The sequence below is a fragment of the Hippocampus comes genome, unplaced genomic scaffold (genome assembly GCF_001891065.2).
Source record: "Hippocampus comes isolate QL1 unplaced genomic scaffold, H_comes_QL1_v1.1 scaffold248, whole genome shotgun sequence".
NCBI lineage: Eukaryota > Metazoa > Chordata > Actinopteri > Syngnathiformes > Syngnathidae > Hippocampus > Hippocampus comes.
This window is the reverse complement of record NW_017806277.1, coordinates 972,685-984,780: the sequence shown is the minus strand read 5'-3', so window position 1 is coordinate 984,780 and position 12,096 is coordinate 972,685. Positions and strand designations below refer to the sequence as shown.

Below are 12,096 nucleotides of genomic sequence, written 5' to 3'. Positions count from 1 at the left end.
AGATGAGGTCACGCCATTGCTGCACCTAATAGATGAGGTGTTTGCATGGTTGGATGACTGCTCTCACCTCAAGGCGTTTATAGATTAAACCCGAGGTGGGCAATTCGTCGGTACTGACGGACCTTCCGTCTGTATTGAGCGACAACCATTTTGATGACGAATGATGGTCAAGTTTAAAAAAAAAAAAAAAAAAAAAAAGGATGGATCAAGAACTGATGGATGTGAGTTTTCGTCCGCCAGTGTAATCGTCACTAACCGGGTCAAGTACCGACGGACCTCTCAGTCCGTCGCTGACAGACACCCGTTTTGCTGATGACTGACGGAAACACACCTGTCTCGTGTGTTTGTTTGCGGGGCTGAAAACAAGCCGCGTTGTTTCCACTGATTATATATGGAAATGCTTTGCTGTGATTTTTTTTTCCTCCTCCAAAGTTACAAATGTAATTACGCACCAAAGTTACTGCCATTCAGTTGATGCTTTTGGTGCATTTGCTGCTGAAAATCACCCAACGCACAAAATGCTCTACACCTAATCTGAAAATGCTGTCAAAACACAAAAAAACGAATGTTCTCATCGGTATGTGTGTGCTTTTAATCAAAACACACAAATCGTTTCTCATGATTCCACACATCCTGAGAATTTTGTACAGTTTTGTGCTTGAAAACAACCTCACAAATGTGTAATTATTAATACTAAGACCTGTAAAAAATATCATATAAAAAAATATTCTGACAATAATGCAGCCAAGATTTCTCTTCCACTGTGCCTATGGCATGCGTATTTCAACCATAATAGGGATACATAATTTATCCATGTATTTTCACACATTCAATGCTTTCCGGATGTAACGTTCTGTTTGAAGGCATCTAAGGATCGAGTGCTACGTTCACTTCCTGAGGCAAATTTGATGAATGACATTCACCAACATGAAGCCTTTCAGGGACAGCGGTTACTACAGTGGACAGCTTACCATGTTATCCGGTTACAGGGTGCATGAAAGGGTTAAATTATCACAGGGTGTTTTGAAAAAGTGTTCATACGTCATCGGAAAAGTTCATCAAACTTGAATCCTCCGCCAGCGTAATGCGGCTTGTTGAGGAGCTGAGGTAGCACCAAGTGTTCCCCTTTGGTTTTGGACTTGTCGCTGAGATGAGACAGAAGCAAATACATTGAATTACATTGCATGGATGTAACTTTCGGCGTCCGTGTAGACAAAGATCATTTCAATTACATAATCGTCAAATCTTTTCCAGCAGGTTCTGCAATGGTCTTCTATCTTCTCAGGGAATCAAGGGAAGATTGACGATTGTCCCCAGAATACAAAACCAAACACAAAGATTAACGTTTGCTCGGTTGGTCAAGGCATTGAGGTTTGGACGTTTGAACCAAATGATGTGAGTTCGGTGGGCAGAGATCACAATCTTGAAAGGTTCCTTGCCATCAAAATTGTATTTTTTTTTCGACAGCTGTCTTCATCTTCCAAAATACCGTATTGGCCCGAATATAAGACGGTGTTTTTCGCATTGAAATAAGACTGAAAAAGTGGGGGTCGTCTTGTATTCGGGGTCTAGGCATTTTACCCATTCACGACGCTAGATGGTGCCAGATATAATTGAAGCGAATGCTGAACTTGACTCCTCAGGCCAAAGTGAACCCCTATCATGAAGAATAAAAATAAAAATAGCGGTAGCATGAAGAAGAAAAATAAAAAAATACCGGTAAGAAAGAAAAGAGAAGAAAATAATAGAAGAGACAACAGAAAATGGAGAAACGTAGCGACAATCTGGAGAAAAGTGGGTCGAAGATCGGCCAGGTTAACCGGCAGCTGAGGAGAAGTTATGATGTCATTTACATTTCAAAAACCAGAAGCCATTCATTTACGAATGTGATTGCACTTTATTTTACATATTTAAATGTTCAGATATTAAGATTTGAATGAGGCAAAATAACATGCTTTTTCTCTCAAATATATTGCTATAATCATTTGTTTCAGATGTACTGTAATTATTTTCGATATAAAAATTAATTTGGTGTTCAAATAGTCTTTTTTCAAACTTGAGTCTTGAAAAAGAGGGGGTCGTCTTATAATCAGGGCCGTCTTATATTCGGGCCAATACGGTATAAGTTTTACCATTATAGTCGGTGGTACTTGAGGTATGTTGGTAATTGTACCAAACATTGCTTCATTTTGACAAGTTAAGTTACTTTTAAAGTCAAGTAATCAGTAAAGTAACTAAGTTACTAGGTATTCAGTAAAGTAACTTACTTTTTTATGCATAAAAAAGTGCAAGTATTGGATTTTACTGGCATGGGACCTTGAATAATAATGATAAGGCAACACCTGTCAATCTGTCATGTAATTTTGACCAAATGAAAAACCTGGAAAAGGGACATTCTGGGCTTTTTCAAACCAAGTGATCTTGCAAACCTGATAAACAGACATCAGATATTATTTTAAAAAAATAATTAATGAACGGACATTCGATATATTTTTTTAAATGACAATAGATAAAACTGGCATTGGACCATGCAATATGTGAATGACAATAAGCCGTTTGCGTTTTAAATCATGTAAAAAAGTGACCAGTAGGTGGCAGTGGTGCCTCACGTGATTGAAATGCATGCTTTTACAAAAAGCTCTTTTTCTCCATTTTTTGCGAAGGAATCACCATTTCCATGAAACTTAGCTATTTTGTAATGCCGATTGCTGAAGAATGGAAAGAGATAGAAACATTTTTTTTTCTGCTGAAAGAAGAGAGTCCTTTATTTTGGTAGGCTCCATGTTTATATAGCCTTAGAACCAAATATTCTGTGGGCCTTGCAAGATCAGTCAAAATCCAGTAAAACGCGGGGATGGAGGGGGTTGTTCCAGTGAAAATAGCTGGGATTGAATGAGTTAACGGAGCCTACCTTTGTAACTTTTTCTGAGTGAAATACTTCTTCTTGAGGTCTGCCAGCTCAGTGATCAACTTTTGATTCTCGCTTTTGTACTCATTCATCTTTGAGTCCAGCACTCTCACCTCTGCAGTCAGTGCCTGTGAAGTCAAAACACATTTGTCAAAACCGTGACCATATTTTATCTGAAACCTAAAATTGCGGTATATGATACAGCTGCAGGTGAGGACAGGCAATTATTATTACACTTGGATACCATTAGCTTTTTGGTCCTTTCCCTCAATGTCCATTGGCAATGCTGAAGCTGCTCAAGTGCCTCTGCACCAGGCTGCCGAGCCAAAATATGCTGCAGCTCAACATACAGCTTCTCCTTTTCCTATTTTGCCAAGGAGGAAAGAAAAACGTTTTGATTTGAATTGCCAAAAATACTCATACATGTAATAAGAAGAATGAAAACAAGGAGAAACTATTTTAGGGTCCGTGCTGGCCACACAAGATGAAACAATTCAAGCACGTCAATGAAACTGTACAAAAATGTCACCTGTAATAAAAATTCTTGTTCTTCAAAGTCTTCAGTCTTGTTGATGAGTCTTCTCTGTAAAGTGTGAACCTTCTGGATCAGTTCATACTTGCAGGGGTCGCTGCCCTGTCGTTGACAGCCAATTCCAAATGTGTTAATGGTTTGTTGACGTTTTAGGATCAAGATATAATGTTCACACCTGGTGATATTTTCTACTTGAGGTAAAATCAACACCGTCATGAAGACAATACAGTGGCACCTCTGAAATTCGAAACAATTTGGAACCCAGTGATGACGAATGTAATATTTTCAGTCTATGCCAAGTCAAATTCATTTATATACTCCAATATCACAAAAAGTTCTCAAAGAGCTTCACATTCCCACAGTTGATAAATATTCACAACATCCCCTGATCCTAAACCCCTGGAAAGGCAAGAAAAAAATTTTTTAAACCCATCTGTGGAAAAATGAGAAACCTTGAGAAGGGGACGCAGATGGGGAAATCTCCCTGTCCAGGATGACCATACGATGCACAAGATAGGACACAGTACACTGACCTCCAGTCGCCTCCATCTGTGAATATTTATGGGGTTTAGCTGTTCCTCAAGAACACCGTTCCTCGTCCTTTCTCGAGCCAGTTCCCTTTGCAGGGTAAACAGCTCTCGTCTACAACACGTGAAACAGATAACCTTTATTCGTCACGTGCATGGGGATCGGTGTTAGTACCTTGACACAAATGTGGCTAAATGCCAAAATGTTTTTTTAAAAATGCCCTGCGCCCACCCTGTTTGTCTTAGCTTAGTTTAGCAACTACCATTGCTTCACTGTCTTTCGTCATCACCCCTTCTTGATTCCTGAGTTAAACTGAGAGCGACATTGCAACGTTTTTAGCTGCACAAGCTAGCCAGCTAACGCTCTTTGCTAACTAGCTTGGGACGTGTGCTGTGACATTGAGTGCATCCAGCCCAGCAAAGCTCTTTTGGATTGTCTCAGCGATTCAATTATCGGAAGAAAAAAAAAATTGTGATGATCTGTTATTTTCAGTTTTGCCATTCAATTTGTTTTAACGAAGCGCAAAATGTACATTTTTAACGGTTTATTTCGAGACCTGGTTTTCCAATATGAAGTTATTATTTTATAAGGGGTGTTCACACGGCACACATTTGCAACCGTGCTGCACCGACGTATTTTGTTGCGATATATCTTACACCGGTGTAAATTTTGTGGAGCGTTCACACGTAAAAAGTTGCTGACCAAAGAGAAGTGTGTTAACCCCGTTGCAGCCCCACTTGCGTTCACACGACAGCTTCGGCGGCCGTGCAATATGATAGTATTAATACGGAAATAAAACAAAGAGCTGTCGTGTTGGTTCTTTTTAAAACATACGCACTTTAATAATTTGTTTAACTCAAGCAACTACAGGCACGTCCTTCTCCTTCTCCGTCTCCGTGCCTTCTGCTCGAGAGGCGTTCAATGACCGCCCCCGAAAACGTAAATCAACGATGACTACAATGACGCTCAGAAAAGCAAACATAATGCGCCAAACAAAAAATCAAGAGAGGAAATCACAAAATAAATTCAATGGGGGGGTTTGTGAACACACAACAAAGGAACAAACTACACAAACAACTCAGAGTCAGTCCAGTCTCCTACAAAAGGAAAGATGATGGAAGTACAACAGAGCACGAAAGCAACACATTCTACCCGTATGTAATCAACTCTTCTCATGCGTAGCGAGTCTACCCCTGCAGCGTTCGCACGTACCGTTTTATATCGGTGCTGCCCCGCAAACGAGCATTTACTCCGGAGTAAATTTTTAAACCACCTCCTTGAGCAGGATTAACTTTGCTCCGGTTTAAGCTGTTTTCAAGGGCTACACCGGTGTAACTTTGTACGTGTGAACACTCTACGGGGGTAGCCCCGGTGCTGCACCGGAGTAAAAGTTGCCGTGTGAACACCCCTATAGAGAGCCGTAGTTGCATTGCAAGCAAACAAAAAAAAAAATGAACCCTTTGAGGGACAGCGGTTACTACAGTGGACAGCTTGTCATGATATCAGGTTACAGGGTGCATGAAAGACTTCAGTATCTTGTCTTTGTAGTCTGTTCAAATCAAATATAGGTTGGATATGATTTTGCAAATCATTGCATTCCGTTTTTATTCATGTTGAACACAATGCCCCAACTTCTTGGAATTGGGTTTGTAAGACTACCAGAGTCGCTAAGACGTTCAATATTGGTCTTTCATATATTCTTACGATTATTTTTGACTTTCTTACTTCAGATCATCTGCGTTGGGTACAGCCTTGTCCAAGATATTCTTTTCACGCCTGATCCGCTTGATTTCCAATTTGAGGAGGCGGATGTCTTCCATCTTCTGGTTGTGGTGAAAGTCCCTCTTACATATGATGGATTGCTGGATCTTGACCTTCTCATACAACAGAACTCGTTCTTCGTTGCGCCGTAGCAGCTGCTTTCCCAAGTTGTCCCGTTCCCTGGTCACCTTGAAATTTCACCAAAAAAGTGAAGCGGAGGTTGAGTTGCCTTTGTGCATTTTAGCTTGTTTCCAATGGATTGTGGTATTATAATTCAGGACTCTTTTCTGACAAAAATCAAATAATAACCTGATCTTACCACGGCATTGTATTACGTGCGACTATAGATCCCTGTTGAATTCATTTCTGGGAATTTTCATGGTCTGTGGGTTAAAATGATCCTTTTCGAGATTTTACGTACAGGTTTATGGAAGTGAAGTTTCAGGCTTTTGTGATTGAATTACCTTCCAATTGTGTTTACTGGGTACTCTTGTGTACTGAAATTATTTTTTTTGTACAAAGAAAATATTTTTCTTCAGGGGAGCAGCTTACTCTGCGTCATTTTCAAGGTGCTCTGGCAGCACCCTTGAAAAACATCATGCCTATCTTTTTTGCTTTTAAAAACATATTTTTCAGTGAAAGATACTTAATATGGTTCTAAGAAGGAAGATATTTTCAACCATCAAATTGAAAAAGAAAATTGGGAATTCCAGGTGGATTATGTGTTCATTTAGGTCAGCGGGTGCTGCCGATTCTATCTGGACTGCCATATGCCATTTATGGTTGAAAACAAAACAAACAAAAAAAAAATTATGATTAGGGATGCCACAATATTGATGCATTAAAAGTGCCTCAAGATCGTGGTGGTCTTGTTTCAGTCGAAAATAATGAACTGTTCTTCTTAAAATGTAATTTTGTTCAGCATGTCACTTGGAAGCCGCTACATTTCCGTGTTTTGTGTCGCTCGGCCAATCGGGTGCCTGAATTCACTCTAAGAAAAGCAAAATGGCAGCTCACGTCAGTCTAGTAATTTGACCTATCGACAGTTTCACATTGAAGTTGCTCTGGTTATTTGCTGCAGTATTGCAGTATGGGGGGGGGGGTGATGTGGAGTGAGTACAAGTACAATTCATGGCATACACATAATCTATTCCTTACTTGATCCAGTTGCTTTTTCAGCTGCATGAGTTCACTTTCTCTGTCAGTAATAATTTTCTGAAGTCTTTCTTGTTCTGTTTTCTGCTGCTCAACACGTCGAATTTCTTCTTCCAGTTGCTGAGTTACCAACTTCAGCTGTCCCTGGAATTCCATACGATGGGAGCACAGCATGAACAAACACGATATACACACACACACACACACACACACACAGCCCCAATTTACAAACAACGAAGAACAGGTCGAGCTGCGGTACCTTGAGATTGTCATTATCTCGCACTAAGCGCTTGTGGTGCTGCTGTTCTTTGTGAATGATCAACTCCTTTGCTTCTATTTCATCCTTCAACTGAGTATTCTGGTTGTTCATCGCCCTCATCTTGATCTTCAACTTTGCAATGCCGTCCTGGGTGGGGTAGAATCATCTTTTAGATTAAACAACAGCAGGAAAAATGACAAAGAAAGTACTTGGCATTGAAGCAAATGGATCAATGTCAACTCCGCTGATACCTGAGCATCAACAAGGTTTTTGCTGTAGTGGTTCCTTTCAGATATCACAGAATCCAATAGCTCCTCTTTCCTTTCCAGCTTGCACTCTTCCTCTGTGACTCGCTTTCTCCAGTTATGGACTGCCATCTCACTTGTTTCAAGTTCATTTATTTTTTGTTGCATCTTTTTAAGCCAAAAAAAAAAAACCATCAGCATCAAGTCATTTCAAAGTTAACACAACATTAAAATAGAAAAGTGTCATTGAAAACAGTGTGTGATCCACACCAAGGAATTACTGACACAGCATGTACTGTAACAATACATTCTGAGCTTTCAAGCCCTCTCAACTGGTCACGTGGGTCATCTTCAGTCACAGATATGATTTCAAATTTATGGGTTTCCCTTTAAAATAGGTGATTGCAAAATGCAGGGAGAAAATATGGAACTGCTGGGGCCTCACAGTTTTGCTCCATGTTATTGTCTCAACTTTGCATTTAAATATTTTTAATCATGTGCTTTGGGTTGTTAGACCCTGTGCAATGATTGTATGTCTGTCTCACAGTTTTGGGAATTTTGAATTTGAATTGCAGGTGGAAAGCTTCCTCCCGCATTCCAAAACTATTCGTAGTAAACAGCTGTAAAACCGAAAAGACCATGTATATGAACATATATCATATTGCAATATTTTTTTCATAGTTTGGCCGGGGGTGCGACTCATACTCTGGAGCCACTTATGTGTGAAATTATTAACACATCATTAGATCATTTGACATGTTATTTTCACATAGAGTCGCAAGAGGGCGCTCAAGGCCTGTGTTGATAAATCAACGATGAGTCTGCCTTAAGCGACGTAGCAGAGGAACCGCCGCATCTTCTCCCTCCGGAGTTGACGGGGTTGATTAAAAGTGACACGGAGGATGAAGATTTCATTGGATTTCGTGATTTGGAGTGACACCGATAGTTTGGTAAACTTGTGAGCACGCTCTTGATGCTATAGTTATCTGAATAGTTTACGTGAACATATCAGGCACGTTCTCAATTCATTTTTTATGCGTGATATAACGCGAGCATATCTTACATTTATTCAGTCTGTTGTTCTCTATTTTATTCTTGTTTTAAATTGCCTTTCAAGATGACATGTCTATTCTTGGTGTCGGATTTGATCAAATAAATTTCCCCCCAAAAATGCAACTTTTACTGCAGTTTGACTTTATTTTCCTTTTTTTCTTCTTTATTGTGCATTTTATGGCTGGTGCAATTTATACGCCGAAGCGATTTATAATCTGGAAAATTCGGTCGTAACTGAAGTAACTGTGCCTATTTTCAAACGTCAATTCATTCATTTTCCACCACTTATCCTGTTCAGGGCCACCGATAACACGGAGCCTCTTACAGTCAACCGTTGTTTACATGACCGACCTTTTGCAAAAGGTTGTTGTTGTCGTTGATGTAGCGGTCACGGTCCTTTTCCAGATCCAGGATGAATTTGCGCAGCTTCTGTCCCTCCGCACAATAGCCAGTAATCTCTTGTTGGAGTACCCTTTTGTCGTTCTCAAGCTCCATCACAAGACACTGCTGTACCTCCACTGACTCTGTAGCTTTGGCCACCGTCTTTTGATTGGGATCACCGAAACATGTAAAAATATGATTAACTGTAAACGTGTAAAAAAGGGGCATGATTAACTGTAAACGTGAAGAGCGTGAAGCGAGAATTACCTTGGTCAAGAGGTCTCGTTCCCTGGTTAGGTCAGAGATTACTTTCTTGTCAGCTTCAACTTGCTTTTTTGCACCTTCAAACTCTGTCGATGGACAAGTAGGAGAAGCGGAGATTTGTTTTTCATCCATAGTTTGTTCATTTGGTCACATACTGTAGACCAGAGCCAGGATTGGTTTCAGATTGGTTTGGAGATGATGTTTCATGTTTCAGTTCAGGTTCATTGGCAATTAGCAGAATGGACACTGAAGCATGAGGCCAACAGCGAACACCATCGTGAAAAAGTTTCCATCAGTCTCAAAGTCTGTCTGCGTTTGGATGCACAAGAGAAGCTTGCATACCTTTCTCGAGACCGGTGATCCGAGCTTTTAGAATCCCTCTCTGCACTTCCACGTCGGCTTTCTGTTCCTCCACTAAACGGAACTTTTTTTGGATGGCCTCTTTCATCTTTCTTTCTTTGGAAATCTCATGACGCATCTGATTCACCGCATCTTCTTTCAGCTGACAAATGTGGCAGGGGAGCACATTTTATGGACAGTCACATATAGGCAATAAAGGGAACTAAGTGAATGAACTATTGTAGTGACAAAAACATGACATATATTATTTTGGGTAGTTCGTGAGACATTTGTGACACTTCAAGTTCTCTTGTTCGGAATCAGGTTTATATTTGAATCGAATCATGAACTTTATTTTGTTTGGTTGGTTGTTGTATGCTAGTTGACTTTCTCTTAGGCACCAGCTACAGTTATGTGTGTGATTTATGTATTTGATTCGCACTCTGTACCTTAATCTCATTTAAATTCTTCTGATTCTCCCAAAAGTGGTGTTCCCTGAGCGATACGAGTTGATCTCGGTCTCGCTGCAGCTTGTTGGTTTTATTTTGCAACAGCTCTAGATCCTTGGTGATTTTCTCAAAGCCAATCTGTTGGAAAAGAAAACAGCATTCAGTTATGCTGTCACTGAAATCAAATTGGGAGACATCGTCTCTCCGGCATGACCCGGTTCATCCCCGGGGCCTCCTGCCGCTGGGAGATGCCCGGACACCCCAACAGGGAGGTGTTGGAGCCATAGGTATCAGAGAAAAGGTGGGTCATAAATACCTTCAGTGATTTCAGTTGTTGCGCTAATCTCAGCTGCTCATCTTTGGAGGTTTGGAAATCCTTCTTCACCGTTTGGATCTCTCGAACCTTTGTTTCCAAGTCAGTGGCCATTTCATTCACCTCTTTTTCCAGTTTTTCTTTTAACCTCTGCTCACGGGAAATCTCATTCTGTTGTAACTGAATCTCATGTTGGAGCTGCGTGGTGAGCGAGAGAGAGCGAGAGAGGGCAACAATTTGGCAGAGAAACTTGAAACTTCATTTCCAGAATACAGATATCAAGCTGGAAGGTTTAGTGGACGGCATGATATCTTTGCCCCCATGTACCTGCGAAATATTGTTCAAGGCGTCCTCCCTTTGTGTCTCTGCTTTCTGCTTGCTTGCGCTGGCAATGCTCAGCTGTTCTCTGAGACTCTCCACTGTCGTCAGAAGCTGATCACGCTCGTTCGTCAAGTCTTCAATCATTTTCAGCAACTCACTGAAAACACATTTGGGACTCAGCGTACTTACTAAATCATGTAATAAACACAATACACACACAGTAGCATTTGCAAGCGGTTTTGCAGGTGATTGGCCGGACCCACCTCTGATCTTGGTTAGCAGAGGCCATACTTTGTTGTTCTGCTAGCTGTGTTAGGGTGGCAACCTCCTCTTGTAAATTCTTGATCGTCTCCATATTGGCTTGCTCTTTATTGTAGGCAGCATCAACCATTTTCCAAGCTTTATCTAATTCCTGCGTAAGTGATTTGGGTTAGCTGATTTCACAAGCATAAATTCATATGTATATTTTATGTTATACTTGTGTTATTAAAACTCTGCGTAATCTGTACCGTCTTGAGTGAAGTCATTGTTGTCTCATCATCTTGAGACATCTTGCGGGCAGCTTCAAATTTGGTTGAGGCTGACGCCATCTCTGCACTAAGTTCCTTGCATTTGGTCATGAGCCTTTTCTCGTTGTTGTAGGACTTAGTCAGCGCATTGAGGAGTTTCTCATATTCTTCACGGATCTTGCCCATGTTTGGCTCCTCTTGGTCCTCAGTGAGCTCACTGAGGACCATCTGGAACTCCTCCAATGACTCAGCCATGTCTTCTCTTGTTGGACCTTTTCCCTCCTGTAAATGACAAACCAACATTTAATCAAATAACATTAAGATATGGCTTGTCAGTATTTTCCTTAACGTAAACAGATATTAAAACATTTCAGACACAGTTTGTTGTCCCTTATTCAATTTTACAAATAAGAATAGTCTTTTTGAAAATGCTGCTCATATGGTAATTGTCAGTTAAACTATTTAAACTCTCGAAGACCTACCGGTCTTTATGATTGAACTGGCCAAAATAACAGCGTATTTTGCTGTTGTTGGCTGCAGTTTATGTTGGTTGCCAGACAACGGCTAATCTCGCGAGAGAAAGCGGGGTTCGCTGGTGACCAGGAAGTGACGTTGACGTCACACAAGTTTCAAATGACTGACGTAACGCCGTTGCGTGCACTGTTCGGCGAAATCCTCCCCGTTGTAGCGTTGTTACTTTGGGGATGGGATATATGATATTTGGAGACGTAGACTGTAGTATTATCAATTGGCCAAGTAATTACCGGATTCTTTGGGGACGAAAAAAAAAACAACTTACCTGGCGTGAGAAAACAGCCTACGATGCAGTCAGAACATTTATGCGCAATGAATTTGAGAACGGAAGACAAAATGAATTGTGGTAAAGAAATGTGTAATCATTTGTGTGGCGTGACGTAAGTCTGCATGCCCGTAAACATCAAATGTGATGCATCATGTCCTACGTGCTCCTCATAAATATGACCAAGAATAAGAGCCTATGACGTCATGAGAGATATTCTGGCCTGTTTGCTAAAGATAGGCGTGTTTTTTTTCTTGTAGTAACTATTTGTGATTGCCTT

At 40.6% G+C, this 12,096-nt stretch overlaps 1 protein-coding gene across 2 annotated transcripts; it reads right to left on the bottom strand.

The window, feature by feature from the left end:
- Nucleotides 1-89: 89 nt before the first annotated feature.
- cfap58 (cilia and flagella associated protein 58) lies at nucleotides 90-11,604 on the bottom strand. Of its 2 annotated transcripts, XM_019857704.1 has the most exons (19): nucleotides 11,500-11,604; nucleotides 11,018-11,299; nucleotides 10,772-10,920; nucleotides 10,515-10,665; nucleotides 10,191-10,385; nucleotides 9,875-10,012; nucleotides 9,429-9,588; nucleotides 9,090-9,172; nucleotides 8,793-8,984; nucleotides 7,395-7,556; nucleotides 7,144-7,290; nucleotides 6,888-7,028; nucleotides 5,694-5,917; nucleotides 3,974-4,082; nucleotides 3,438-3,542; nucleotides 3,153-3,272; nucleotides 2,912-3,036; nucleotides 1,233-1,277; nucleotides 1,080-1,145 (listed from the first exon to the last, which is right to left on the bottom strand). In XM_019857704.1, exons 2-18 carry the CDS (start codon nucleotides 11,270-11,272, stop codon nucleotides 1,274-1,276), a joined length of 2,460 nt encoding a protein of 819 aa, XP_019713263.1. In that variant the 5' UTR covers nucleotides 11,273-11,299; nucleotides 11,500-11,604; the 3' UTR covers nucleotides 1,080-1,145; nucleotides 1,233-1,273. The 2 variants fall into 2 exon arrangements, with proteins under 2 accessions (XP_019713262.1, XP_019713263.1); XM_019857703.1 differs by lacking the exon at nucleotides 1,233-1,277 and having other exon boundaries at nucleotides 90-1,145.
- Nucleotides 11,605-12,096: the final 492 nt, after the last annotated feature.

What these genes read in the sequence shown, in the direction of transcription:
- cfap58 (XM_019857703.1), bottom strand. Translation starts at nt 11,272, where the DNA reads ATGGCTGAGTCATTGGAGGAGTTCCAGATGGTCCTCAGTGAGCTCACT. An exon ending in CAATGACTTCACTCAAGACG is followed by an intron (nt 10,921 to 11,017) that starts GTACAGATTACG and finishes TCACTTACGCAG; the next exon opens with GAATTAGATAAAGCTTGGAA. An exon ending in AACAACTGAAATCACTGAAG is followed by an intron (nt 10,013 to 10,190) that starts GTATTTATGACC and finishes CTTTTCCAACAG; the next exon opens with ATTGGCTTTGAGAAAATCAC.